This window comes from Chelonia mydas, chromosome 7 (assembly GCF_015237465.2).
Source record: "Chelonia mydas isolate rCheMyd1 chromosome 7, rCheMyd1.pri.v2, whole genome shotgun sequence".
Taxonomy (NCBI): Eukaryota; Metazoa; Chordata; order Testudines; family Cheloniidae; genus Chelonia; species Chelonia mydas.
In genome coordinates, this window is record NC_057853.1 from 52,201,432 (window position 1) to 52,227,790 (window position 26,359).

Here is a 26,359-nt window from a genome sequence, read left to right on the forward strand (position 1 = left end):
ATTGTGAAAACACTTAGTTTGTAACATGTATTTTGATCAAGAAAGATTTTCAGATAAATTTTGAATTTAAGTATCATTAATCATTACACTGATTTCAAAAGTTTTGTCACCATTCTTTAAAGCATAGCCCATGACAGCCTAGGATATGGAGATTATTAGTGCAGCCTTGAGTGTTATATGGTCTTCATTTCCAAAAAGCTTCAAACCAACTTCAATCCAGCAGAAGAGGATCAGAAACTAATCTAGAATCCTGTGGATGGATGAGCTGCACTGGAAAATTTAAGCTAGTTTGAGAACTGTAACATGATGAAAATGATTCATATGCAACAAACTCAAGTACTATGCATACAACACAGCTGCATTTATCATTTTTTCAGGGATCTGCTAATATATTCAGAATGTGTCCTAACAATTCTAGTGGCACCCTTTGTGCAGCTATAGTTAAGGGCTTTATTAGCCTTGTCTGTTAGAAACCTCTATTTTCATGAGCAAAAGTGCTGCACTAGATTCTGAAATGCTAAAGTTTCATCCCAGAAACACACTTGATTTCATTACGTGACTAATTGGAATATCTTAATTAGAGTTTTAATGAAATATTGCAGCTTATTCGTTGGGGATTTATTGCTTTGCTAGGTTTAAAATATTTTAAAATGTGAAATGATTGCTATTCTGCCTAAAATGAGTTGTACTGTTAGTGTTTTTTGGCTAGAAATTTACATTACAATTACTCCTAGGTGAGGTGTGTGGCCTCTGTATTGTCCCAACAGGCCCTGAAGTCAGGAAGTCATACTGACAGTGTTTTCCTAAAAAGAAAAGGAGTACTTGTGGCACCTTAGAGACTAACCAATTTATTTGAGCATAAGCTTTCGTGAGCTACAGCTCACTTCATCGGATACATCCAATGAAGTGAACTGTAGCTCACGAAAGCTTATGCTCAGATAAATTGGTTAGTCTCTAAGGTGCCACAAGTACTCCTTTTCTTTTTGCGAATACAGACTAACACGGCTGTTACTCTGAAAAGTGTTTTCCTAAATACCCCACTTTGTTAGCAGGTTTTGATTCTGCTGGGAAAGGTTTAAGTGGGTTTTGCTGACTCTCTGAAGTAAATATAAGGCAGGTGGGAATGGCCTTCTGGGCAGGAAGAATCTAATGTGTGAGTTGAGCCGTCCAGAGATAGGAATCTTGGGAGCAGCCAAGCCTGAGAAGGTTTGAATAGAGTTTTGTTGTATTGTTAATTTCTGTTAATAAAACCAAATCCCAGGAAGTGGGTGAGTATGAATTGTACACAATGTGTGGGCTGTGTTTGCAGAGCAGTTTGGGAGTGGCACCTGCCCAGAACTGATTTACAGTGAACCAATTTGATTTATATAGTCATGAACTATAGTTTCAGGAGCTCTTGGATTGCATATTTCTGAGATCTCATGTATGGCTATTAATCCATAGGAACTTTTCCCTCAGAGACCCTAGTCAATTTTGAATGTGCTTGTTTTAAGACCTGTATTTCATTTATTGTTCGTCTTGCTATTAGAGTGTTAACAGTCAGGCTCACACTTGACAAGGCAAATACATTTTGATGTCTCCATATCAGTACTGTTTTTTTTAACCCAGTAACAATAGTTAAAGCAAGTTCATCGGTGCAGATTTTTGAATTTCTCTTCTTTATTAAGGGTTTAAGTCAGACTTTATTGTTAATTAAGTTGTGCATACTTTGGTACCTAGAGAAAGAGTCTTTATTCCCTTGTCTGTCTCTAGCAGATACACAAATATTCTCTCCATTATCTGTTTTCAGCCTACAGGACAAGAGTCTGTTTATCCACCTGCTGGTCAATACCCCTATCCTGCTGTGCCTGGAGGCTTCCCTCCTGTGGGAGGTGGTGCATATTCTGCAGCGCCACCGAGTGGTGGGTTCCCAGGAGCTGGAGGATACCCTGTGTCTGGAGGCTACCCTGGAGCTCCCCAACCTGGGGGGGGCTACCCTGGAGCTCCCCAACCTGCGGGGATGCCATCTTATCCCGGAGGTAATATTCAAGAACACTGTTCACAGGTTAATTCCATCATAATCAGTCCCTGTATTTGGTTCAGAAAATACAAAAAAGTAAGCTTTGTCTAGTGGTTATTGCAGGGGACTGGCACTCAGAGCTTGGTCCTGTGGAGTAGGCAATATTAATATTATAATAGCACCCAAGGGCCCAGGTGCTGGGCACTATACAGACATGGAAAGAAGTGACCAGTGTCCTGAAGGGTTTACAGTTTAATGATACAAATGGACAAAAGGGTAGGGGATGGGAATACAAACAAATGAGTAGGTTTGGTTTGTTTTTAACTGGGGTTAGAGGAAGGGAGTAGGAAGAGGAAAGAAGAGGAATAGAGTTTGTCACCAGTCCAGTCACAATCAGCAAGCTGGGTTTTGTTGGCAGCAGGGCAGAGGTGGAACTTTGTGGGAACAGGAGAATAGGGAGGGCAGGTGTGGGGAGGGGGAGAGGGAGAGAGTGAGTGTTTATGCTCAAAGAGAAAAGGCAGAGGAGAGCTATGGAGGGAGCCAAAGAGCAACTATTAGAGAGCATGGTTAGGTGAGAACATTCAAAGGGGAAAAATCAGAAAATTAATTGAAGCCAGTTCCCGATAGAAACCAGGTACAATAGAAAACCAAAGCACATGAAGGTCTTTCAGCTGTCAGTTCTGGTGGTCTGTCCCTGGAACTGACTCTGAAATACAGCCTACATGGTAGCTCCAGTATTTCCATTTATGTCACTGACGTGTTGTGTGACCATGGTCAAATTGCTTAATCTCTTTGTGCCTCAGTTTCAGATAATGGGTAAGTAATTATCCTCTTGCTATTGAGTCTTACTTAATTAATAGCTATCAAATGCTTTATGCTCTAATCAAAGGGAGTATATATATATATATATGTATAATATTGGAATACATTTTTTCACAAATTTCATTAGGGAAAGGATTTTAGGGTTGTTGCTGTGGATTCAGAAGTTTTGTTAATTTTGATGGCAAGGCTCTAAACACTGAATGTATGTTATTATTCACACCTCTTTTCTGCTTCAACCCCATTTAAAAAAAATAATTCTCATCTGCACTCGCTGTCAACTTGCATTGTATTCCTAGCACATGTGGTCTGGGTAAACATTTATCATTTTTTGTTTCCTGTTCTGCCTCGACCCAGAGCCAAACTCTGACATATCAGTTTTTGAATAACAGGCTTCTCAGGAAAGCCCTCTGCTCCCCCCCCACTAGTGTTATTGCTTCTGTCTGACAATTACCAGAGGTCAAACTGCAAGCTTTATGAAGTAAACATACATGTGTTTTCCCAAGTCTAACATTATTCCAATGGAAAAAAACAAATGTGTTTCTCAATACACTTCACCTAAATAAATCCAACCCGAAAGGTGCACAGACTTATTTCTGAAGGAGATGAAGGTAAATCAGAAATGTTATGATTATATACCACTTTTATTCCAATCCAGTATCTGAACTCATGAGGCATGGTAGTAGCTTTTCAAATCTTTGTATAAATTATTAGGATATTGTTGTTTGTGTCCAAAGATTTTTGGTTTCAGGTGCATTGCACAGCGTCCTACTCTGTTTTTATTATAAATCAACTAAAATTTAAATGACCAAAAAACTTCTATTTTTGACTTCTTTTTTCCCCTCTAGCTCCTACAGGTCCTGGGTTTGGTGTCCCCCCTAATGGATCTGGCTTTGGTGGTTATCCTCAACCTCCATCTCAAAGCTATGTGGGAGGTGGACCAGCACAAATACCAGGTAGGTAATGGGGGTGTGCGTGTGCTTGTGTGTGCGCATCCTAGTCAGATACCAAAAAAGTCATATACCTAAGAGTTGCACCAAGGAATTCCAGGTTAAGAAACTGCAATTATGCCCGCAGCTCCCTCTTTTGTTCCTAGCTATTGCAGTTGGATGCTGTGTCTGTTCTTATGAAGGACAGACAATTCCTGATGATTTCTAAGACCAATGAATGACTGACAGGAGAACTCAAATCTAAATAAATACTACGTATATCAGAAAAGGCACACTTCCTGTTGCTGTTTATTTTCATAGAGTGTTTGGGATGCTGTTGTGTCTTGATCCTCAAGGCCATTGATGAATTGTGAAAACCAGAATGCACTAGTGATCAGTGCCTGTATGGAGAGGCTTCTGCAAAGCCAAGAGAAATATGTGCAGAGCTCAGCAGTGAGAGTAAATCTCTATGCCCACACTGAATTAAGCACTTGGGAGTAGGGGGAAGTATAAAGGAAGGTAGGCTGGTACTTAAAGGCAACGCAGTGAATGCAAATGATGTGCTTTAAGGACATTTTAAGGATTTTCAGTTGCCAGCTAGGCAATTATCTCCTTAAATGCGCTTAAGAGCAGCACTTAGAAGAGACTGAGAATGGGGACAGCTACGAGGGCCATCTTAGTTCCTTTAAGAATTGCTTCACTAACTTTAATAGTGGTTAAGCCACTGTTAACACAACACGAGAATGTACACCTGCCTACATATGAAAAATAAAACACACATGTAGTGTTTGGGTTTCCAATGCTTTCTAATGGAAAACCAGACTACTTCAGTTGTATTTTGCTTTAACAATTGTCAGTGTATCACTATTTATATTTACGACATTTGTAAGTGATTTACTCTTCACTCTAGTCAGCTTAGTGATTAGAATATCTTTTACACTGAACTGCCGAGCTCCTTTTGAACACAGGTTGTTCCTTAGCTCTGAGTTTCCTGGCTTTTGTCATAGGGAGCAAGGATTAGAAGGGAGAGAGTTCACTAGCTCCCACAGCACTAGTAAAATTGCTTAGCACTCTTGATGCTTTCTTACCAGCATGTGTACTGGAGCACTCCTGTGGCTTATTGGTATGAAGGGGTGCATCACAGAGACCCCCTGGGGACTGCCACCTGATGTGCTGAGACTACCTCTGAGCCTGTTTTCCCTCCCAGCTTGGGACTTCAGAACCCTGCTTTGTTGATCCAGATACGCTAGTCTGCTGCAACACAGACCCGGGGTCTTACCCACATCCCCAAAGCTGCAGACTTAACTGAAAATGCTTAAGAGGTGCTCCTGTCTCTAGCACCCAGACACCCAGCTCCCAATGGGATTCAAACCCCAAATAAGTCTGTTTTACTCTGCATAAAGCTTATACAGGGTAAACTCAAATTGTCCACCCTCTATAACACTTCTGTGAAAGAAGCTTATTGGAACATCTCTGAGGGTGAGATTTTATAAATAATCAGTTTCTTACTGTATTAGGCTTAGACTTGTTTTGTTTTATTTTGCTTGATAACTTACTTTGCTCTGGCTGTTATTACCTGGAACCACTTAAATCCTACTTTTTATACTAAATAAAATCACTTTTTGCTTATTAATGAACCCAGAGTAAGTAATTAATACATGGGGGAGCAAACAGCTGTGCTTATCTCTCTATCAGTGTTATAGAGGGTGGACAATTTATGACTTTACCCTGTATAAGCTTTATACAGAGTAAAACGGATTTATTTGGGGTTTGGATCCCATTGGGAACTGGGTGTCTGGGTGCTGGAGACAGGAGCACTTCTTAAGCTGTTTTCAGTTAAGTCTGCAGCTTTGGGGCCTGTGGTTCAGACCCTGGATCTGTGTTGGAGCAGACTGGCATATCTGGCTCAACAAGGCAGGGTTCTGGAGGCCCAAACTGTCAGAGAAAACTGACTCAGAGGTAGTCTCAGCACATCAGGTGACAGTCCCAAGGGGGTCTCTGTGACCGAACCCTTCACAATTGGCTATTGCTAGTCATTCTCGTGGGTTCCACAAGAGCTGCAGTTTGCTGAGTACCATAGGCAACTTCATATGTGAAAACAGAGATTATGTATGCAAAGTTGATAGATGTGTAAAGTGATGCGTTATGCAATAAGATGATACATTATACTATATTAACTCTGTATTAAGAAATAATCTTTTTCTTTTTCTTTGTTTTAAAATTTTCCTTTAAGTGGGATACCCTGGTGGACAAGTACCTTCCCCAATGCCTAGTCAGGTATGTATTGTACTACTTTCATAATAAAACTGAGCAGTACATTACAGTTTTCATGGGGAAAATGACAGTTGTGTTTTGGGGATAGCAATGTAAAATACTGCCTCTTTACAATAGTTCTGGGTGGATGGGTGGTGGGCAGAGAAGGGGAGATGTTGGCAGTAATTCTGCAGACGTTGTTATATTCTGTTCGGTAATAACCCTTTATGTGTTATGCGCAACATGATATCAGAAGAACAGCTATGGGAGGATACAGTCCTGTATACTCAAAGGCATTGAGTGGATAGGAACCATGTAAAGCAGATTCTCTTTGCAATCCTGAGTATTACTATGTTATCAAATACTGCAATATGTGTCTAATTCTATTTTTGAATAGCACATGCTTGACCTTCCCTTTGACTTGGGTATAAAGGTCCAGTCTTGGTCAGTGTTGCCACTGACTTCACTGCAATGAGGATTTGAATGAAAGTTTTCAAAATGAATGGCTTCTTTTCATTTCCAGTTACAGACTGTGTCAAAATCAGTTATCACATCAGTTACTTGTAATCAGTTTAACTAATACACCTTTTGGGGAAAGTTTGGCTGGTATGAGAGGTATACATTTGTTCTGCTATGTCAAACAGTCTTGGAAAAAGGCTAACTTCCCTTCAATGGAAAAACACTTCTTTGTTCATGGTTTTATCATTTTGCACTGCCAATAATACAATATAGCACAGCTGGGCAATTGAAATAATTTATAGTGTTACTATTATACACAATGCAGCGAAGGAAAAAACCTTGTTCAAAAGACAATCTGAGATAGAGTCTTACAGCATCCACTGCCATAATACCAAGGGCGGGTAAAATGTATTTTGTTGCAGGCAGGATTGGGTGGGCAAAAAAACCAGATTGTGGTAATTTGTGGGAAAACAAAATGCAAGTTTAGCTACACCTGCTGTTTAAGTTGACCTTATTGTTGATCACTTAGTTTGAGCCTCTTCTTAAAATTTATTTCTATCAAAAACCAAGTGCTGTGAGCAGTTTTTCCATTAAGTGTTTTTCAAAAAGCAATAATAATCCTGACATATAAATAATTGGAATCGTATGTTTCAAAGTTCTAAAAACTGTACTTAAGCAGTTTAAAAAAATTTCAGTGTTTATTTTAACTTACTTTTTTAGTAATTTAAAAAAATCTACACCTTTTAAGGCAAAACTGTGGTGCAATTTGCTTTGATGTTCCGTATGATAAGCACAACAGTAGTTTGTCATAAATAGAATTTCAGCAATGTAAAGCAAGCTTTTCTTTTTTAAAAAAATAAAGGTTTTAATACTTAAATTTACGTGAGGGGTAGAAAGAGATTTGATGTCTATTATAACAGGAGTTAAACAAATCTTTCTTAAACCATGTAAAAAAATACTATATATAGATAGATAGATAGTATATTAACCGACCATATGTTTGTTTTAGTAGCATGGGGGAATTGGTCTCTCTTGCAGGATTTGTGGGTGGGAGCAGGATAAAAATGCAAGAAACAATGCGGGAGTGGGTGTGAGTGGATATTGTGGGATGGGACGGGAGTGGGATTAAAAATAATAGTCCCATGCAGGGCTCTAGTCTGGGAATTCAGATAAAATTTCACAGTCTTTTTATCATCCCAGCAATTTGGGTGCAACTTGAAAAGATGAGCATGAAGGGTAGTATTCATCTCCTAAACCTTGTTGTCTTTTAGAGCACAAGTCTGAAATAGGCACCCAAATGAACTCCAAGCCAGATTTTGACAGTAGCTGGCTTTTTGCAGTGGTACTTTTTGTCATTGATTAGTGAGCAAGCCATATCTGCCATCCCGGAGAGATGCCTGACCTTGAAACCAGAAGTGGCTTTATGCCTTTAGCAAGTGACCACAATCAAACCCATGCTTTAACGCAATTTTAAAAACCTCTTTTCTAGTTCTTCTTATGCATTTGTACCAAGACCAAAGATGTGCATGGAGTCTCGCAGAACAGATTGTTGGATAAAGTACCCGCCTCGAAGAATTTACAAACTAGATTATAAACATGACACAACAAATGAGAATGAGAATAATGGGGCAGCGTGGTTGGACATGGTTACATACATAAGATTATTCAGACAACTGGGCTCTTAGGTTATATGGTAATATTTAGAACAGAAAAACAAAGCATTGGCAATTTAATGACCAGATTTATAATCTGATTGTAAATTCTGCACCATGCTAATATTTAATGAAGCTCTGAACAATAAGATTATAAACGTTCATAGATTTAAGGCCAGAAGAAGAAACCCTTATGGACATCTAGTTTGACCTGTGTAACACTGGATACAGAATTTCATCCATTAATTCCTGCATCAAGCCCATAGCTTGTGGTAGAGCTAGAACATAATTAGAAAGACATCCAATATAGATTTAAAGATTTCAAGTTATGGAATGCCACTACATCCCTTGGTAAGTTGTTCCAGTGATTAAGTACCTTAATTTAGAAATTTGCACTTTTGTCTCCCTTTAATTTATCTAGTTTCAGTTTCCCATCATTGGTTCTTGTTATGCCTTTACTAGAGTAGAGTCCTCTTCTATCAGAATGTTTTCCCCGTATGGGTACTTATAGATGGTGATTGAGTCACCTCATAACTTTCTCTTTGAGAAGCTAAATAGATGGAGCTTCATATGTCTTTTATTGTAAGGCACATTATCCAGACCTCTAATTCTAGTCGCTCTTTTCTGAATCCTTTCCAGATTTTCAACAGCCTTTGAAAATAAATCAAACAAAAGTATAGGAGTTACATCATAATGAATTTTTAACTGTATGTGAGGCTTTCACTGAGAATTTAGAGTAAACTATCAAATCATACTGACAAGAACAGAATTTTAAAGAATTATTTGGAAAACAACATTCTTTAAAAATCTGATTAATTGAACTTGTGTGCATGAAAAAAAACCACCATAAGACTGGTAGCTGCCTTTTGACACAATAAGTGTTTATTCCCAAGTCTGCACATTTTTGTACTGAAACATCTAGATCATCATTTTGTTAATAGGTAGTGTCAGGGTTCCCTCCCCACTGTGAACTCTAGGGTACCGATGTGGGGACCTGCATGAAAGACCCCCTAAGCTTATTTCTACCAGATTAGGTTAAAAACTTTCCCACGGCACAAATTCTTCCTTGTGCTTGGATGGTATCGCTGCCACCACCAAGTGAGTTAGACAAAGATTTAGGAAAAGGACCACTTGGAGTTCCTGTTTCCCCAAAATATCCCCCCAACCCCTTCACCCCCTTTCCTGGGGAGGCTTGAGAGTAATCATGGTGAGCACAGACCAGACCCTTGGGTTTTTAGGACACTAAAAACCCAATCAGATTCTTAAAAACAGAACTTTATTATAAAGAAAAAATTAAAAGAAGCACCTCTGTAAAATCAGGATGGAAGGTAATTTTACAGGGTAATAAGATTTAAAATACAGAGGATTCCCCTCTAGGCAAAACTTTAAAGTTACAAAAAACAGGAATAAACATCCCTCTTAGCATAGGGAAAATTCACAAGCTAAAACAGAGAATAACCTAACGCATTTCCTTGTGATTACTTACAGTTTGTAATCTTAGATGCTTATTTCAGATATGGCCTTAGGAGATGTGTTTTTTCTGCCCTGGTCCATCCCTGTCCCGGAGAGAACACAAAGAGAGCACAAACAAAAACCTTCCCCCACAGAGCTGAAAGTATCTTCTTCCCTTATTGGTCCTTTTGGGCAGGTACCAACCACGTTATTTGAGTTTCTTAACCCTTTACAGGTAAAGGAGGGATTTTATGCTCCCCTTAGATGTATGTTAATCACAGGTAGATTGGAGCATAATGCAAAGTAAATGATGTAAGCAGCGTGGTGTCTCAAAACATACTTTCTAGCAGCATGAGAATAATACATAAAATATTTCTTCATTAATCTGTGCCCCAAGGGAGTATGGAAAATAACATGGAACACACTAATTGAAAATACACCCACACTAGAATAGGGAGGACAGTGGAATATAGTTATGCCACGAAAGGTATTGCTTCACAATCATTTCCCTTTGATTTTTCACTTACCATATAACTCTTACTTTCAGTATGGAAACTTTTTAAAGATGCTGCAAAATGATGGTTTACTTTGGATACACCCACACTTCAATATTAGACTCAACCAGATGTGTAGATCACTTTTATATATGTGTTTATAGTTTGGGGGTTATAGGCTCTCTGACTTTATTTTTAAGGCCACAGATGTTTGTTTAGATGACATGTTCCTTACACATGCAAACTGGCAACATACTATTCTAACTGCAGATTTTCCAGTACACTTTATACAGTTCTACTGAAAGCTCTGCCCAGCAGTTTGTCAACCATTCTATTTTCAGGAATGTCACTGTAGACTGAAACTTGGAAGAAGGAACAAAACAAACAGGCTCAAGAAGGCTTTTTTGTTATTGAGTTAACAATAAAATCAGTTTTTAAGAAAGGGTCATTGAGCAATGAAACCTTAATGTGGATCTAATCACTGCTGGTATTTTGGGAGAAAGATTAAGGCCAGAAGTACATCAAAGCAAGCACAGATAATGCAATTCTTGATTCCTCTGTAAAGAGATTATCTTGCATCAAGTCTGGGATAGGGGTGTGACAATTACTCCCCCCAAGCCAAGGCTAGCTGCAGGGCTGTAGCACTGCTGTCTTGGGGCCAATATTCAGGCCTATGGCCTGGAGGAAGGATCACTGCACCCTGTGCAGGGGTTCCTAGTCACTGGATCCATGTAAGTATAGCTCCAGTGGACACTATCCATATCACCAAAATCAAAGCAGGTGTGGAGTGTTCTCTCTTGGCAGGCATAGGCTATGGAGACGCCATCTCTCTTCCCCCCTCCACTATGCAGTCATGTCACATGTGTGTTTTTCCACACTCAAACGCCCATTTAGGGGTATTGTGGGGGCAAAGAGGGCCTTTGCCAGCAAGTGAAGTTCACCCATTTTGTTTTAGCTGCTTGACTACATAAGTTTCTAAGGATGCTCAGTTGACTACTGTATACATTAAAAACTGCCTGCTTATTTAAGAGATCTGTGTATGGTAGTTGTGCACTAGAGACAGTAACAACTAAGCTGGTCTCCTTTGGATTGTTTTTATTACAAGTGCCATATAAGCACATTGCTTAGCAAATCCCACAAACAGATACTGTTTTATAGTAGGGCACTCTTCCATGTAACCGAAAAAAATGCCCATGTATATTTTTAGGTAATGTACATGCAGGGCTATATATGCTGAGGTTATTCCTTTATAACAGCTAAGGTACATTGGCAGTAATGCCATAGAAACCCTTGCAGTTTCCTTAGTACTGCATGCAAAATGTAAAGAGCAAATCAATCCTATAGGTGGGCTTGGGTTCTTTAGTAGCATGGATCACTACGTGTCTTAGATTGTTACCCAGCACCATTTACCACAATTAGCCTCTCTTTCAAAGAATACAAAGTTAGTGTATTTTATAGTCAGTATTTTTGAAAGGAGTTGGACATTTTGTCAGAAAGCTTCACACTTTTACATTAAATTGTAATCTAGCACTTTTTCTTCTGTACTGAACTATATATATAACTTTAGGATAAAATTAGCCTATGCTGTTGTCTTGCCTACTCTACATGACTTAGATCAGGCTCTGCCCATTTTCATTCAGGGAATTATGAGAAGTAATTTATATGTGAGATTTTCCACCTGTGATCTAAGGGGATGAGAAAACATTTACATTTTTTCTCTTGCTAGTAGTCTGCAAGAAGCCATGATCTTCCTTTGAGGGGGGCAAATACCTGTGCATTCCCCACCCATATGAGCATAGTGGTGCAAAGATGCAGTGGAATTGGTGCAATCATTTGTCACGTGTGGGGACTGCACAGCATGGAGCACAGCTTTGTTTGGACTACCAGTGAGCTTTGGGACAGATTAGAGTGGGCCAGGGAAGGACTGGAACGGGGTAGTGGATCCACCATTTTGTGGATTGAATGGTGGTTAACGTGGCCAGAGAAGGGAATCAGTAGCTGCAGCAGACACAGTGTGCTCTGAGAGGAGGATTCCTTTCTATCAAGCCCCTGCAGAATCCCTAGTGCACAGGCCAGCTACTTAGGCTGAAAGGATCTGCCCTCTAGTAGCTTGCTTTTGGAAACTCTGTCTATGCAAAAAGGAGAGTCACAGTCTTCTTTAACCCACACAGCAGCTTTCTTCAGTATTCTGCATGTGGTCTGTTTGGAAAGCCCACTGATTTCAGTGAAAGTTCTACATCCAGAATACTCCCTAGAGATCAGCAACCTGTATTGGAAAGAACAGTTCTGTCCTAAATGGTCACTGAGTTTGCATCCAGAATACATCCTCAGCAATGCAACTGTGCAAAACAGTGTTAATATGGCACTAGTGGATCAAGACTGTTAATTGCGATAAAATGCCTTCCTAACTGTTAAGAGGTTGTTCCTCTCCCCAGGAGTGTGTGGTAAAACTTAGACATGTTCCTTGCGTGTGTCTCTGAAATATTAACTGTAAAGTTTAACACTACATTCAGTTAGTACTTTGCATTATGTAAATTGGCTGGTAATGCATAACTCGTTCACTCTTAGCCTGCAGCAATGACTCAAAGTACTCAGGGCACAATTCAAGCTGCGCCCAACTTCGATGCTGGGAGGGATGCAGAAATACTGCGCAAGGCTATGAAGGGATTTGGTAAGAGAAGATCTGTATTTAGTGATTACTACAGAGTTTATGTTTATTAGCCAAAAAGTTAAAGGCATTTTTCTTTTCTTCTAATTGTATAGATCTTGGGTAAAAATATTTCAGACTCCTAATTCTCAGTTGGTGCTTTTGAAAACTGTACCCTTTAAGCATATATATTGGCCAACATTTTTTATTTTTATATATATGTGTATAAAAATTTGCACTGTATTTGTCAAAACTCTAAAAATTGTAAAAATGAACAGTTTTGGAGGATTATGTTTAATTTCTTGTAAGAAATTGCCTTTTTATTTCCTAGGAACGGATGAGCAGGCTATCATTAATGTTGTGTCCAATCGCTCCAACGATCAAAGGCAAAAAATCAAGGCAGCTTTCAAGACTATGTATGGCAAGGTATGTTCATTGGTTACTCTTCTAACCAATAAACAAATTGGCAGTGATACAGTAACACTAGCAAACCTGGTTGTCTGTAATGGTATTTTAGTCCCAGGTAGAGTGCACCCAATTTTTGTTTTTAAAATTTCTGTGTACGCTTAGCTACATTCCTTGTTCTACCAGTAGCTCCAGGAACTTCAGTACAGCCCTGACAATTGGCGGGATTTCTTCAAGCACTGTCTTTCCATGACCAAACAATAAGTTTCCTTTATTTGTATTAATTATTTGAAGGGCAGAACATAATGAAATTCAAACTATACCTATGTGGAAGACATCAGAAATACTTTAGCAGGTAATATTAACATATGGAATGTGATCTTGATTAATTGGAAAGACACTCTGAAACTAATGGAACAAAATTCAACAAGAATCAGTGTAAAGTGTTCCACGAAAGACAAACTATTTACATGCAGTTAGAGAGACTGGGGTCTAAACCCTAAAGTCCTTACTCAGGCAAAACTGCTACTTAAGTACAAACTTCAAGAATTGACCATGGAGGATAGCCTACTATAGGTGGTGGTAACATGGAGCAGGATCTGAGTTATACAGGGTAATTTATGGTATAAGCAAACTCTGTGAAACTGTTACACTCAAACCAGTGTTAGACTATGATTAGTCTATGTTCTAGTTAGACTATGAAGTAATTCAACTTCACTTGGTTTACTCATATTAAAGTTAAAACAAACATAGTCTAACACTCTAAGCAGCACTGAGTAAGCCTCATTGGAGAACTATGGTTAGATTTAGATAACATATTTTAAAAGAAAATTTGAGCTCTGAGGACAGGAAATAAAATAATAAAACATTTAGTTTGTGACTAACCTTTGCACTGGGTCCTGATTATAAGACCAGTCTGATACTATTGTCGTACCTTGTCACTGAACAAGTGGTAAATATGCATTATATATAGTAAACTCTGCTCTCTCCATTTTGCACACTCCTGGCAGCTAATTTGTTTGTCATGACCCATCATCTTTGAGTTCCAGGAAACAGGCTGCAAAGTTTTCATATCTGCTTTGGTGGAGTTGGCCTTTTCTGGTGATCAAAAAAGTTTAGACATTTCTTGCCACTTTCTCTGATTTTTGCCCCCAAAAAAGGGAATGTAGGGCTTTAAATGAAGAATTTTTCAGGAGTCTGCTGAGAACTCACTTAGCTACTGTGCTCCATCACATGACATTTAACTCCATAATATTATTTTAGTGATAGTGTCTTGGGGAAGATGAGAATAAAAGCTTTGGGGGATGGCGGGGAAAAAGAAACCACCCTGGAAATCTTGAAAAGAGTTTAGATCCTAAAAATGGGCAAGCATTGTAACTGCTAAAATATTACCTTTCTCTCAGGAAAATGTAGCCAGAAATATTATTGCTTGAAATATTTGTAATTTACAAATAGGGAAAGAATATCCATATTATATCTGTAAAAATGTTCCTTTTAAATTACTTCTGTGCTCTGGCTGTGCTTAGAAGCCACAACCAAGACTGAAACCCTGTTGTGCCTAGGTGCTGTGAGTGAGAAACCAAGTGAGAAACTTGCCCCCCAGAGTTGAGACTCTAAAAAGAGTGGGGGAGAAGCTAGCAGTATGGAGAGGACTTTTGAAAAGATTAGCTCTCCTGGTGCATGTTGCTATGCCACTCTGAGAGAAAGGAAGGAGATCTGTCTTCATTTTTGTTACTTGCCCTCAAGTGTGGTGTTGGGGAGTTCCTTAGGTATGGGTTTGTCACATGACTGCTAGGTATCATGCTTTGTCAGCAACAGCATCCCTGTTGATCACAATTTGGAGGCAGGTGTTGCAGCAGAGTAGTCTGAAACAGCTAGGCCTTCGTGCATAGAAAACTTTAAAAGACAACATGCCCAGGAAAAGAAAATTGGGTCAGTGCCCCTTTTTTGTCCTTTGATAGATAAAGAAGGCCCAAATTTGTTTTTCCTTAAAATCAAATATGTTTTCATGTCTTATGGTTGAGATTAAGATTTTATCTACCCTGTTTTTCCTAAAAAAATTCTAGGGGCAGTTGGAGAATTAGAACAATTATGACCCCATTGCTATCAATGCATGAAACCTAATTAATTCAGCTAGGAGTCCGGTGGCACCTTAAAGACTAACAGATTTATTTGGGCATAAGCTTTCATAAGCTAAAAAACCCACTTCTTCAGATGCATTCAGATGCATCTGTTAGTCTTTAAGATGCCACCTGACTCCTCGTTGTTTTTGTGCATACAGACGAACACGGCTACCCCTCTGATACTAATTAATTCAGGACAGGAAAGTAGTTGTATTCACAAAAAGAAAAGGAGTACTTGTGGCACCTTAGAGACTAACCAATTTATTTGAGCATAAGCATAAGTTGTATTCAGTGTGTTTAAAACTTTGTGCTCTATTAGAAATAGAAGAAAGTATCTTTGTTAAAGATAAAGCACCCTTCAGTTAAGGATTTCATAGAATTATAGAATATCAGGGTTGGAAGGGACCTCAGGAGGTCATCTAGTCAAACCCCCTGCTCAAAGCAGGACCAATCCCCAGTTTTTGCCCCAGATCTCTAAATGGCTCCCTCAAGGATTGAACTCACAACACTGGGTTTAGCAGACCAATACTCAAACAACTGAGCTAGCTCTTATAACCCTCCCTGGAGATACAGTTAGAATCAGGGAAGGTCAGACATGACATTTCTAAAGATAAGGCAATCAAGGAGTCAAAACAAAAATGATGTTCAGATACAGGACTTCAAGATTTCTTTATACACCAAAAAGAAGCCCAAAAGAGTGCAAACCAATTCCCCATCTACTTCTACGCCCCATTTGTAGGTCTCATAGTTAAAGATTAGCACCAAGACCTTGAAACAGTTCTGATAGTGGGCTAAGGTAGAGTATCAGTGCAATGTGCTTGTCTGTCTCTATTAATTAGTGGGATGGACTATGCAATCTTCAACACAGCCTTCACCTTCAGATGCAAGGAGACAGCACCAGTTCAGCAGTGACAGGAATTCTACAGACTGACCTACCTGACAGTTTGTAGAATAGCTTATTGTCTGTCTTCTCTAAATGGAAAAGCAGCTCTCGTTCAGATATATACGGAAGGAAGATAGATGACTGTGCATATTTCAATAACTTACCAGTCATTAAGTGAATAGCTGAGGATGGGTGCTGTAGATGGAACCTGAATAGCTACAGAAAGCAGCTTTTTTGTTTTTATTGAAATACCAAAGGAAAGGTGAATGTTTTAATGTGTATCAAGGATGTTTCACTCATTTGCCAGGAAGCTAACATGCTCTTGAACTTCCCTTTTGCTATAGTAGTTAACCCATTCGTCCTGCCACACCAGAAAACTAGAATGACCATGGTGCTTTCCAGCTGGGAGAGGGCAGTTAGTATATTTTATTTAATGTTCCTTCACTACAATACTGTGTCCCAAAGGGTAAAAACCATGTAGTGGTTGAAATCTAAAATTAGGAGACCTAAGCCATGAGGTAAGTGGGGCAGTGGGATACCAGGAGAAAACACAAGGAGGAGGGTGCACCAGGGGAGGCCTCCTGATTCATACTGAGAAAGTAGGGCAATCGGCTAGTTATCTTAGGTGCTTGTACACGAACGCAGGAAGCCTGGGAAACAAACAGGAAGAATTGGAAGTCCTTAGACAGTCAGGGAACTATGATGTGATTGGAATAACAGAGACTTGGTGGGGTAACTCACATGACTGGAGCACTGTCATGGATGTGTATAAACTGTTCTGGAGAGCTGGCTATATTTTAAAGAAGCCTTATTGAGGGTGCAGGAACAAACCATCCTGATGTGCAGAAAGAATAGCAAATATGGCAGGCGACCAGCTTGGCTCAACAGAGAAATCTTCGGTGAGTTTAAACACAAAAACGAAGCTTACAAGAAGTGGAAACTTGGACAGATGACTAGGGAGGAGTATAAAAATATTGTTGAGCATGCAGGGATGTAATCAGGAAGGCCAAAGCGCAATTGGAGTTGCAGCTAGCAAGGGATGTGAAGGGTAACAAGAAGGGTTTCTACAGGTATGTTAGCAACAAGAAGGAGGTCAGGGAAAGTGTGGGACCCTTACTGAATGGGGGAGGCAACCTAGTGACAGATGATGTGGAAAAAGCTGAAGTACTCAATGCTTTTTTTGCCTTGGTCTTCACAGACAAGGTCAGCTCCCAGACTGCTACACTGGGCAGCACAGTATGGGGAGGAGGTGAGCAGCCCTCCGTGGTGAAAGAACAGGTTAAGGATTATTTAGAAAAGCTGGAGATGCACAAGTCCATGGGGCCGGATGCAATGCATCTGAGGGTGCTGAGGAAGTTGGCTGATGTGATTGCAGAGCCATTGGCCATTATCTTTGAAAACTCATGTCGATCGGGGGAGTTCCTGGACGATTGGAAAAAGGCAAATATAGTGTCTATCTTTAAAAAAGGGAAGAAGGAGAATCCGGGGAACTACAGCCTCACTCAGTCCCTGAAAAATCATGGAGCAGGTCCTCAAGGAATCCATTTTGAAGCACTTAGAGGAGAGGAAGGTGATCAGAACAGTCAATATGAATTCACCAAGGGCAAGTCATGCCTGACCAACCTGACTGCCTTCTTTGATGAGATAACTGGCTTTGTGGATATGGGGAAAGCGGTGGATGTGATATAACTTGACTCGCTTATTTTTTGTACATAATCAAAATATAGTTATAGTTAGTTGGCCAAAACCAGAACCTCTAATCCAAACCCCTTTTGAATTTTGTGGGAGGAGGGTTTATGTTTGAATTCTGGATCCAAAATGCAGATGGGTCTATTTTCTGGTTCTCTCAGAAACAGTGGATGCCACAACCTTTTCATTAGCTAAAATAATGGAAATCTTGAAAAATCAACTAATCCTGTGAGACTTCTGCCTTTTTGGTCTGAAATCTTGCATAGACTGTTCAGTAGTTTACAGCAGTGTAATAAACAGTATTAATGCCTAGAGTGATCACCTGAACCCTAACCCCAGCCTATAACCTCCAGCAAATCTGAACATCTGAATACTGCCTCTTCAACCCCTTCCTAATTACCTCACTGTTTGTGTACTACATATTTGTATTGTAACCTCATACTTATTTTTGTAATTGGATAGGATTTAATTAAAGATCTGAAGTCTGAACTAAGTGGAAACATGGAAGAACTGATACTAGCCTTGTTCATGCCACCTACCTATTATGATGCCTGGAGTTTACGTCATGCAATGAAGGTAGAATTTTATCATGAATAAAACACTAAATTAGACACCTCCTATGTTATAGGACACAACAGTTTTGCAGTTTTAGTAATTCCTGACTAGTCCCAACTCTTTCAGAGTTTAGAGTCCTTTTTATAAGTCTTATAAACAAGGCTAGTAGAAAATCATAGTGGTGGAAACATTTTGAGCCTATGGGTTTGTGGAGGAGATTTAAGTAACTTTTCTATAAGCATCCAAGTTCCTGTATTTATAGTTTCTAGCCTTCTAAACAGATTACCATTTAGCCTCAGCTGCAGAACAGGAAACTTCCAAGAGGTCATATTAAAGAGCCAAGACCAATTAAAATTTAAGGTGGGGAGTCAACTCTTAACTTTCACTGCTGTTAGATCACTTCTCCTGGCTGCACTGTTTGCTAGAACATCTGTTCACATAGTCGGTAAGTCAGGCTACAATTAAAACTCCAGGTCTTTTGATCAGCCCACCATTCTGAAATTTGAAAAAGTCCAAAACTTTTCTCGCTGTAAATAAAGAGCAATTAAAACTATTCTCATTAATTTGCAGTTGGTATTTTTAAGCCTGTTTCAGGTACTGACCATCTGGCAACACTAGCACCATTGTATTATTATTTTTAGAGTCACAAGTGAATTTCCATGCAAATCCATTATTTTCCTATATGTATGCAAAGACACAGAGTAGCTGTGAGTCAGCACATTTTACATACACACAGAGAACAAAATAAAACTGCATTAAGGGTAACAGAGTATCTTTCTCCGAGTGACTTCCCAAAGCAGGGGTGGCCAACCTGAGCCTGAGAAGGAGCCAGAATTTACCAATGTACATTGCCAAAGAGCCACAGTAATACATCAGCAGCCCCCCATCAGCTCCCCACCCCCACACCCAGCACCTCCTGCCCACCAGTAGCCCCGTCGATCAGCGACTTCCCCTTCCTTCCCGCATAGCAGTCTCAGGGGAGGGGATGGGAAGGGGTGGAGTGGGGGCAGCGCCTGTGGCAGAGCCAGGGGTTGAGCAGTGAGCACCCCCTGGCACACTGGAAAGTTGGCACCTGTAGCTCCAGCCCCAGAGTCGGTGCCCATACAAGGAACCCCATATTAACTTCTGAAGAGCTGCATGTGGCTCTGGAGCCACAGCTTGGCCACTGCGTCCCAAAGAATGTTAAAATGCTTTGTCGTGTTGGGGTCAGTGAATTTCATATAATTGTTCAAGTATTTGAGAAATTCCATTTTTAACTCAAGTGAGCTGGTAGTAATGGTAATAATAATAAAAGTTAATATGTTAATGCTGTTTCCCCTCTAGCTCCACTTCATTGGCTAGCACTTTGTGGGCAGTACTGGAAACTAGTATCATAACCCACATAGCCCAGCAATGAGTGGACAGTGGGTTGGCAGAAATAATTAAGTACATCCTGTCTAAGAATGAATGGTAAAAATGTCAGTTGTGTATATATAAATTGTTTTTATACAGATGAGGTTTCAAAAGCTACAAATTTCTACAGAACATGGAGTACGATTCAATAAGACCTCCTTTAGGGCAGGTGTAAGAGACATCCTTGACTTACTCTTATTTGTACTACAGCAGAGCCTGCACACATTTCAGTTGAGACACCACCCCCCATTGTGGTAAGCTCCCTAAAAACAATAGGAGATGGCTCCTGCCCTGAAGAGTCTTTATTTTTTTTTTTTTAAAGGCAGAGGGATGATAAGGGTAACCGTGACAGGAAGGCCTGGTGCAGCAAAATTTGCTGTATGATTTTTTTTGGTATGTATTAAAAAGGGGCATATTAATGAAGCTCCCACTTATGCTAGATATAGGAGGAGAGGCTAAATTTGGAACAGAGAACTACTTGTAAACTCAGCAAAATAGGATCCAGATACACATGTTCTGTTTCAAATGCTGCTTTGATAAGACATTACTTTGTTTCAAACTGCGTATTAGAAGGGAATTGTTAGTTCGCAGTATAAAATAAGGTAGTCAAACTGCAGGACAAAGGTAATGGGCTTAATCTGCAGCAAGGGAAGTTTGGGTTAGATATTAAGAAAAACCTTCCAACTTTAAGGATAGGTAAGCACTGGAATAGGCTTCTAAGCGAGGATGTGGAATCCCAGTCATTGGAGGGTTTTAAGAACCAATTAGACAAACGATTGTCAGGGTGGTATAGGTGGTATGTCAGGGTGGTCCTGTCTCAGCACAGAGGCATGGGACTAGATTACTTCTTGAGGTCCCTTGCAGCCCTACATTTCTCTGTTTAATTATCGTTATTTCCTTTCTAAAATTTTCCTTTTCTCCTACTGGCTGTGCTTGGCTCATTGTTCATGCCCTCTGTTAGTAGTTTCTTAAAACTCCTAACTCAACAGTTGTTTAAAAAACAAAACAAATCCAGACCCATATCTTACATTTTGAGTAATGAGATCAGAGAGGATTTAGAATTTTCAGAAAGGATGGACAGATGCTGCTCTTACAATTTAGATAATATTAAAACAGTTTCAAAATGTAATAAATGTCTGATTGTAACAGTTGGTTTTATAGTGTCACAGAAAATTGTAAGGAAGAAGGGTAAGTGTGCTCTGTTGCAGCAATTCTTTCTCTTTCTCTGCCTATAGGGAGCTGGCACTCAGGAGAGAGTGTTGATTGAGATTCTTTGTACAAGGACGAACCAGGAAATTCGAGACATAGTCAGGACTTACAAAACAGAATTTGGAAGAGACATTGAACAGGATATCAGAGCAGATACCTCAGGACACTTTGAACGATTACTTGTATCTATGTGCCAGGTGAGCCAAAAGGCATTTTTTTGACAATGGTGAGTTTGTTGGTAAATCAAAGGTATAACCCTTGCTGCATACTTTTCATGCATCTATTACAGAACAGACTGGTGAGTGGAGTTATAGCTCCGTATCAGATGCTTACAGTAAACAAACACCGGTTTTTAAAAAAAGTTCACCTGTTTTTATAGCTCAGGAGTGGCGAATCTGAGCCTGGAATGAGCCAGAATTTACCAATGTACATTGCCAAAGAGCCACAGTAATACGTCAGCAGCCCCCCATCAGCTCCCCACCCCCGCTCCCAGCCCACCAGCATCTCCCCCTCCCTACCTGATCAGCTGTTTTATGGCATGCAGGAGGCTGGGGGGGGGGGGGGAGGGGGGAGGGAGGAGCGATGGCATAGCAAGCTCAGGGGAGCCACAGGTTGGCCATCCCTGTTATAGCTTGAAGAAGAGTATGATTGAGAGATCATCAAAATGAACTGTCTGTGTATGCGTAATCAGAGCCAGCTTCTGTAAGAAGTTATGTGGCACTGGACTATGTCTTTATAGCAGAATGACAACATACAGTCTCCCTGGGGACAGACTGAAAAGTCCTGTCTACCCAGGAATCCCTACTGACTTGAGTTACCCAGTTACAGCACTGTAGCAACCCAAAAAAAAATGCATTTAAATCAGTTTGGCCTTGCAGTCTAGATGGGAACAAATCATGGTGTAACAGTGCTTCAGAATTATGCTGGAGCCGGGGGACTTTTACCATCATTCAAGAACATGATTCCAAAAGGGTGCAGTCCTTCTTACATTGTGAGACCAAACCAGGGTTTAACACATAGTGGGAATCAAGTAATGCAACCTGAGTCCCAGAAACCTGCCTCCTAACACAATAGAGGTCATAATATATAGAAGACTTGAGAGAATCCATGGGAGTATGCTAAGCAGGACATTCAGCTCAAAACTCACATCCCCTCTTTTAGTTTACTGCTCATCCTTCCGTTCTCAGATCAAACCGTTCTATGCAGATAGTACATGAACTCAGCTGGATCATGTATGGGACTGTTATACCATGCAGTTTTTCAGTGTTGTTAGCCTCAATAGCCTATAAAAACAGATTTTAAACATGGTGAAACACTACATGTTATAATACCTGGCATGTATCTAAGCCCCGAATTGGCTGTAAACAAGCAGCCGTGTTCTGTGGTAGCTTGTACTTTGAGCAGAGCTGCATTTTGTGGGACCTGAAAATGTGGGGAATGCATTCCTCCATTTTGTTGATGAAAGTGATGTTTCCCTTGTTTCATTTGCAGTTCCATAAAGTCTTAGATACTCTGATATTCTTCCCCACCTCTTCTGACTGTAATTGCCTTTTTTTTTTTTTTTAGCCTAGCCATTTTACAGTTAATTAAACTTCCATGACATTTCTACTTTGATGTTCTCTTGAGTGTATCAACCCTTGTGAGTGCTGTGGCATTAATTACCACAAATATTTTCTGGGGATTTTTATTGCCTGCCTCTGTAAAGTCAAAAAGGCAAATTCCAGAGAAGCTTGCACTGGTGACTTTTTATTATTTTGATATATCCAACACATGATAGCTAGTGGTCATCTGCACATTATATAACTTATATAGATGTTGAAAGAAAAGGAGTACTTGTGGCACCTTAGAGACTAACAAATCTATTTGAGTATAAGCTTTCGTGAACTACAGCTCACTTCATCGGATGCATCCGATGAAGTGAGCTGTAGCTCACGAAAGCTTATGCTCAAATAAAATTGTTAGTCTCTAAGGTGCCACAAGTACTCCTTTTTTTTTTGCGGATACAGACTAACACGGCTGCTACTCTGAAACCTTATATAGATGTTAGGTCATTTAAATCATTAAAAAGTAGTTTGGAAACATTATCTTTAGAAATTACCTTTCCCTGGTACCACCACCACACAGTCTGAAATTAGATATTAATGTGTGTCCTGTTGGTGCTAAAGTAAGCATCTTCTGTAGAAAATCTACCCTCAGATCTTTTCTCAGTCAGTCATTATGCTTCAGAGACAACACCATACTTCAAAGAATGGGATCAGATTGTGCCTTTTATTGCTATTATTTCAGGCTGCGTGCATACTCAGTAAAAAAACAATGCATTAGTTCATGTTTGGAAGGTTCTTTGCAACCAGTAGAGCTAGAAACAGAAAAATTAAGTGAAAACTTAGCCCTTGTTTTCTGCTTAAATTAAGTATCAAGAAGCCGCAGGGGCTAAAAACATGAGATAATTTCAAGTTACAGAGCTGCTGACCCAGATGATTTAAGGTTTTTAAGTTGTGCTCTGCAGAGTAAGAGTTTCAGGCCACCTTTCTGTGGTCAGCTTACAAGAAATCACTATAAATGGAAAGGCAGGTTTTCAAACTGCTACTTAAAAGCACAGGTGTTAGTTGATGAGGCAGGAAACTGACAAAAGACTATGTATGCCTGTCCATAAGCAGCAGCTAGAAGGAATTTAATATCTACTTCCTCTCAGGATATAGTGAGTATATCTTGTCTTCCATTTCTAATAACTGAAGAGCCTGAAGTACTCTTGAATTCAGAATTCCAATATGCCGTAGCCTTGCCTCTTTTCAAAGAACTATTTTAGAACAGTCATGAGCTCGCTATCCAAGTGGACAGAGATTTGTAGCACTTTCCATGCATCACAATATGCATAATACTTGGTACTTCTATAGGACTTTTCATCTGAGGATCTCAAAGCACTTTAAAAATAATTAAAGCTCTCACCTGAGCAGCAAAGGTGAGTAATTCTCATTTTACAAAGGAGTACAAAAAAGATTCGACGGTCACACAGCGTGTCAGTGGAAGAGCTGGGGGATAGGCTTGGAGTTCTGACTCCTAGTCCCCTCATTTAACTGGTGCACACTCCAGTGCTGCCTCCAAAAACAAGTGAGGCTTATTGGGAAACAGCTGTCATAAAAGGGTCCTTTACCAAGTCTAGTTTATGGTTTAATTTTCCAGGCTGAAGAATGAGAACCGTTTGGCAAGGCTATAAGATGTGGTGAGGAACAGAAAATGTTGTGTTACTGATTGAGCAGCTAATGTCTTCACTTGCAGGGCAATCGGGATGAGAATCAATCAGTGAACTACCAAAAAGCTCAGGAAGATGCTCAGCGCCTCTACCAAGCTGGTGAAGGGAAACTTGGAACTGATGAGTCTTGCTTTAACATGATTCTGGCAACTAGAAGTTTCCCCCAGCTGAAAGCTACAGTTGAAACATATTCTAAGGTAGAATTTTTTCTGTTAAAGATTATGAACTAAGTTCCGCCCTGGGGTAAAAACAGGTGAAACTCCATTAACTTCAGATGAGTTGGTCTGCATATGTCAGGATTGAATTTGGCTCCATTCCCATGTTAAAAAAAACAACTCCCCCAATCCCTTTAATTTTTATGTGCAGATTGCCAATCGTGATCTGTTAAGCAGCATTGGCCGGGAGTTTTCTGGAAATGTAGAAGATGGCTTGAAGACTATCGGTAAGAGACATTTCTTTTTTTTAAAGAGGGTATTTATGACTAATTGGAGAGGTAAAGCTAGGAGGGCTGTCAATTAATCGCAGTTAATACATTAACTCACTTAAAATCGTCCTAGTTAACGTTGTTTCATTGCTGATCAATTAGGGAACATGCTCGTTTAAAGTTGTGCGATGCTCCCTTATAACCTTGTTTGGCAGCCACCTGCTTTGTCCACTACTTGCAGGAAGAGCAGCCCGTTGCAGTGAGCTGGTGGGGGCTTGGAACCAGGGTGGATCGGCAGCTCTCTATCAGCTCCCCGCTCCCCTAAGTTCGCTGTGCGGCAACCGCCCAGCAGGCTATCAATTGCTGGCAGGTCAGCTGTCGCTCCCCCCACTAATGCTGCTCCTGCCCTCTGCCTTGGAGCTGCTCACCAGAGCCTCCTGCTTGCTGTGCAGGGGGCGGGGAGGTGGGAAGAAGGGGCCTAATGTCAGGGTTTCCCGCTCCTGCACCCTGCTTACCCCATCTTCCATAGAGCAGGGGGACACATGACAGGGCTCAGGACAGAAGGAGCTTCCTGGCAGCAGCTGCTGTCTCAGCTTGATTAACTTAAAAAGGCAGTGTACTTAGAGTGGGGTCAGCATACTTAAAGGAGCAATAAAAAGAAAAGGAGTACTTGTGACACCTTCAAGACTAACAAATTTATTAGAGCATAAGCTGTAGCTCACAAAAGCTTATGCTCTAATAAATTTGTTAGTCTTTAAGGTGCCACAAGTACTCCTTTTCTTTTTGCGGATACAGACTAACACGGCTGCTACTCTGAAACCTGTTAAAGGAGCAGTGCGCATCTCTCTCTCACACACAAGGTGTGTGTCTCTGTCTGCCATGCTGTCTCCCCTCCCTCCATTCTTGCTGCCTTGTTGAGTGTGAGGCTACATTAACGAGTTAACCCTTGACGGCTCAGCCAATTGCTAGTTCATCATTTAGCAATAAGGCATTCCCTGGGAAATATCCCACCCTCTGACTTCACCACCTCAACCAAGCTTCACAATCATCATTACTATGTACCAGTATTAAATTGTTTGTTTATAACTTATACTGTCTCTGTGTGTTTCTGGTGAAAAAAATTTCCCTGGAACCTAACCGCCCCCTATTTACATTAATTCTTATGGGGAAATTGGATTAGCTTAACATCATTTCGCTTAAAGTCACATTTTTCAGGAACATAACTACATCGTTAAGCGAGGAGTTACTGTACATGCAAACAAATTAACTAGATTTAAAAAGTCACGATTAATCACACAATAATAGAATACCAGTTTTAATGTATTATAAATATTTTTGGATGTTTTTCAACATTTTCAATTACAATACAGAATATGAACTGTGCAGTGCTCACTTTATATTACTTCTTGTTCAACCAATTGCTAAGGCAAATATGTTTGTTTACATTTACGGGAGATCCTGCTGCCTGCTTTTTATTTACAGTGTCACCTGAAAGTGAGAACAGGCACTCACATGGCACTGTTGTAGCCGGCTTTGCCAGATATGCTAAACATTTGTATGCCCCTTCATGTTGTGACTTGTAGGCACTAAAGTTTTACATTGTTTTGTTTTTGAGTGGAGTTATGTAAAAAGAAATAAAAATAATAATTCTACATTTGTAAGTTGAACTTTCACAATAAAAAAAATGCACTACAGTACTTGTATGAGGTGAATTGAAAAATACTG

At 40.0% G+C, this 26,359-nt stretch overlaps 1 protein-coding gene and 1 long non-coding RNA gene across 2 annotated transcripts in view; one reads left to right on the forward strand and one right to left on the reverse strand.

Moving 5' to 3' along the window:
- Positions 1-26,359, forward strand: part of ANXA7 (annexin A7) — a 59,311-nt gene that overhangs the window by 27,919 nt on the left and 5,033 nt on the right. The window contains exons 3-11 of the mRNA XM_007053226.4: positions 1,790-2,018; positions 3,667-3,774; positions 5,981-6,024; positions 12,626-12,728; positions 13,036-13,130; positions 18,267-18,380; positions 20,987-21,157; positions 24,237-24,407; positions 24,577-24,652. Coding sequence (XP_007053288.1) covers positions 1,790-2,018; positions 3,667-3,774; positions 5,981-6,024; positions 12,626-12,728; positions 13,036-13,130; positions 18,267-18,380; positions 20,987-21,157; positions 24,237-24,407; positions 24,577-24,652 — 1,111 coding nt within the window. The remainder of the gene's footprint in view (positions 1-1,789; positions 2,019-3,666; positions 3,775-5,980; positions 6,025-12,625; positions 12,729-13,035; positions 13,131-18,266; positions 18,381-20,986; positions 21,158-24,236; positions 24,408-24,576; positions 24,653-26,359) is intronic.
- On the reverse strand, positions 6,742-16,771 carry LOC119566774. The gene is made up of 2 exons (XR_005226099.2): positions 9,598-16,771; positions 6,742-8,762 (listed from the first exon to the last, which is right to left on the reverse strand). It is a non-coding gene; the product is annotated as an uncharacterized LOC119566774 (long non-coding RNA).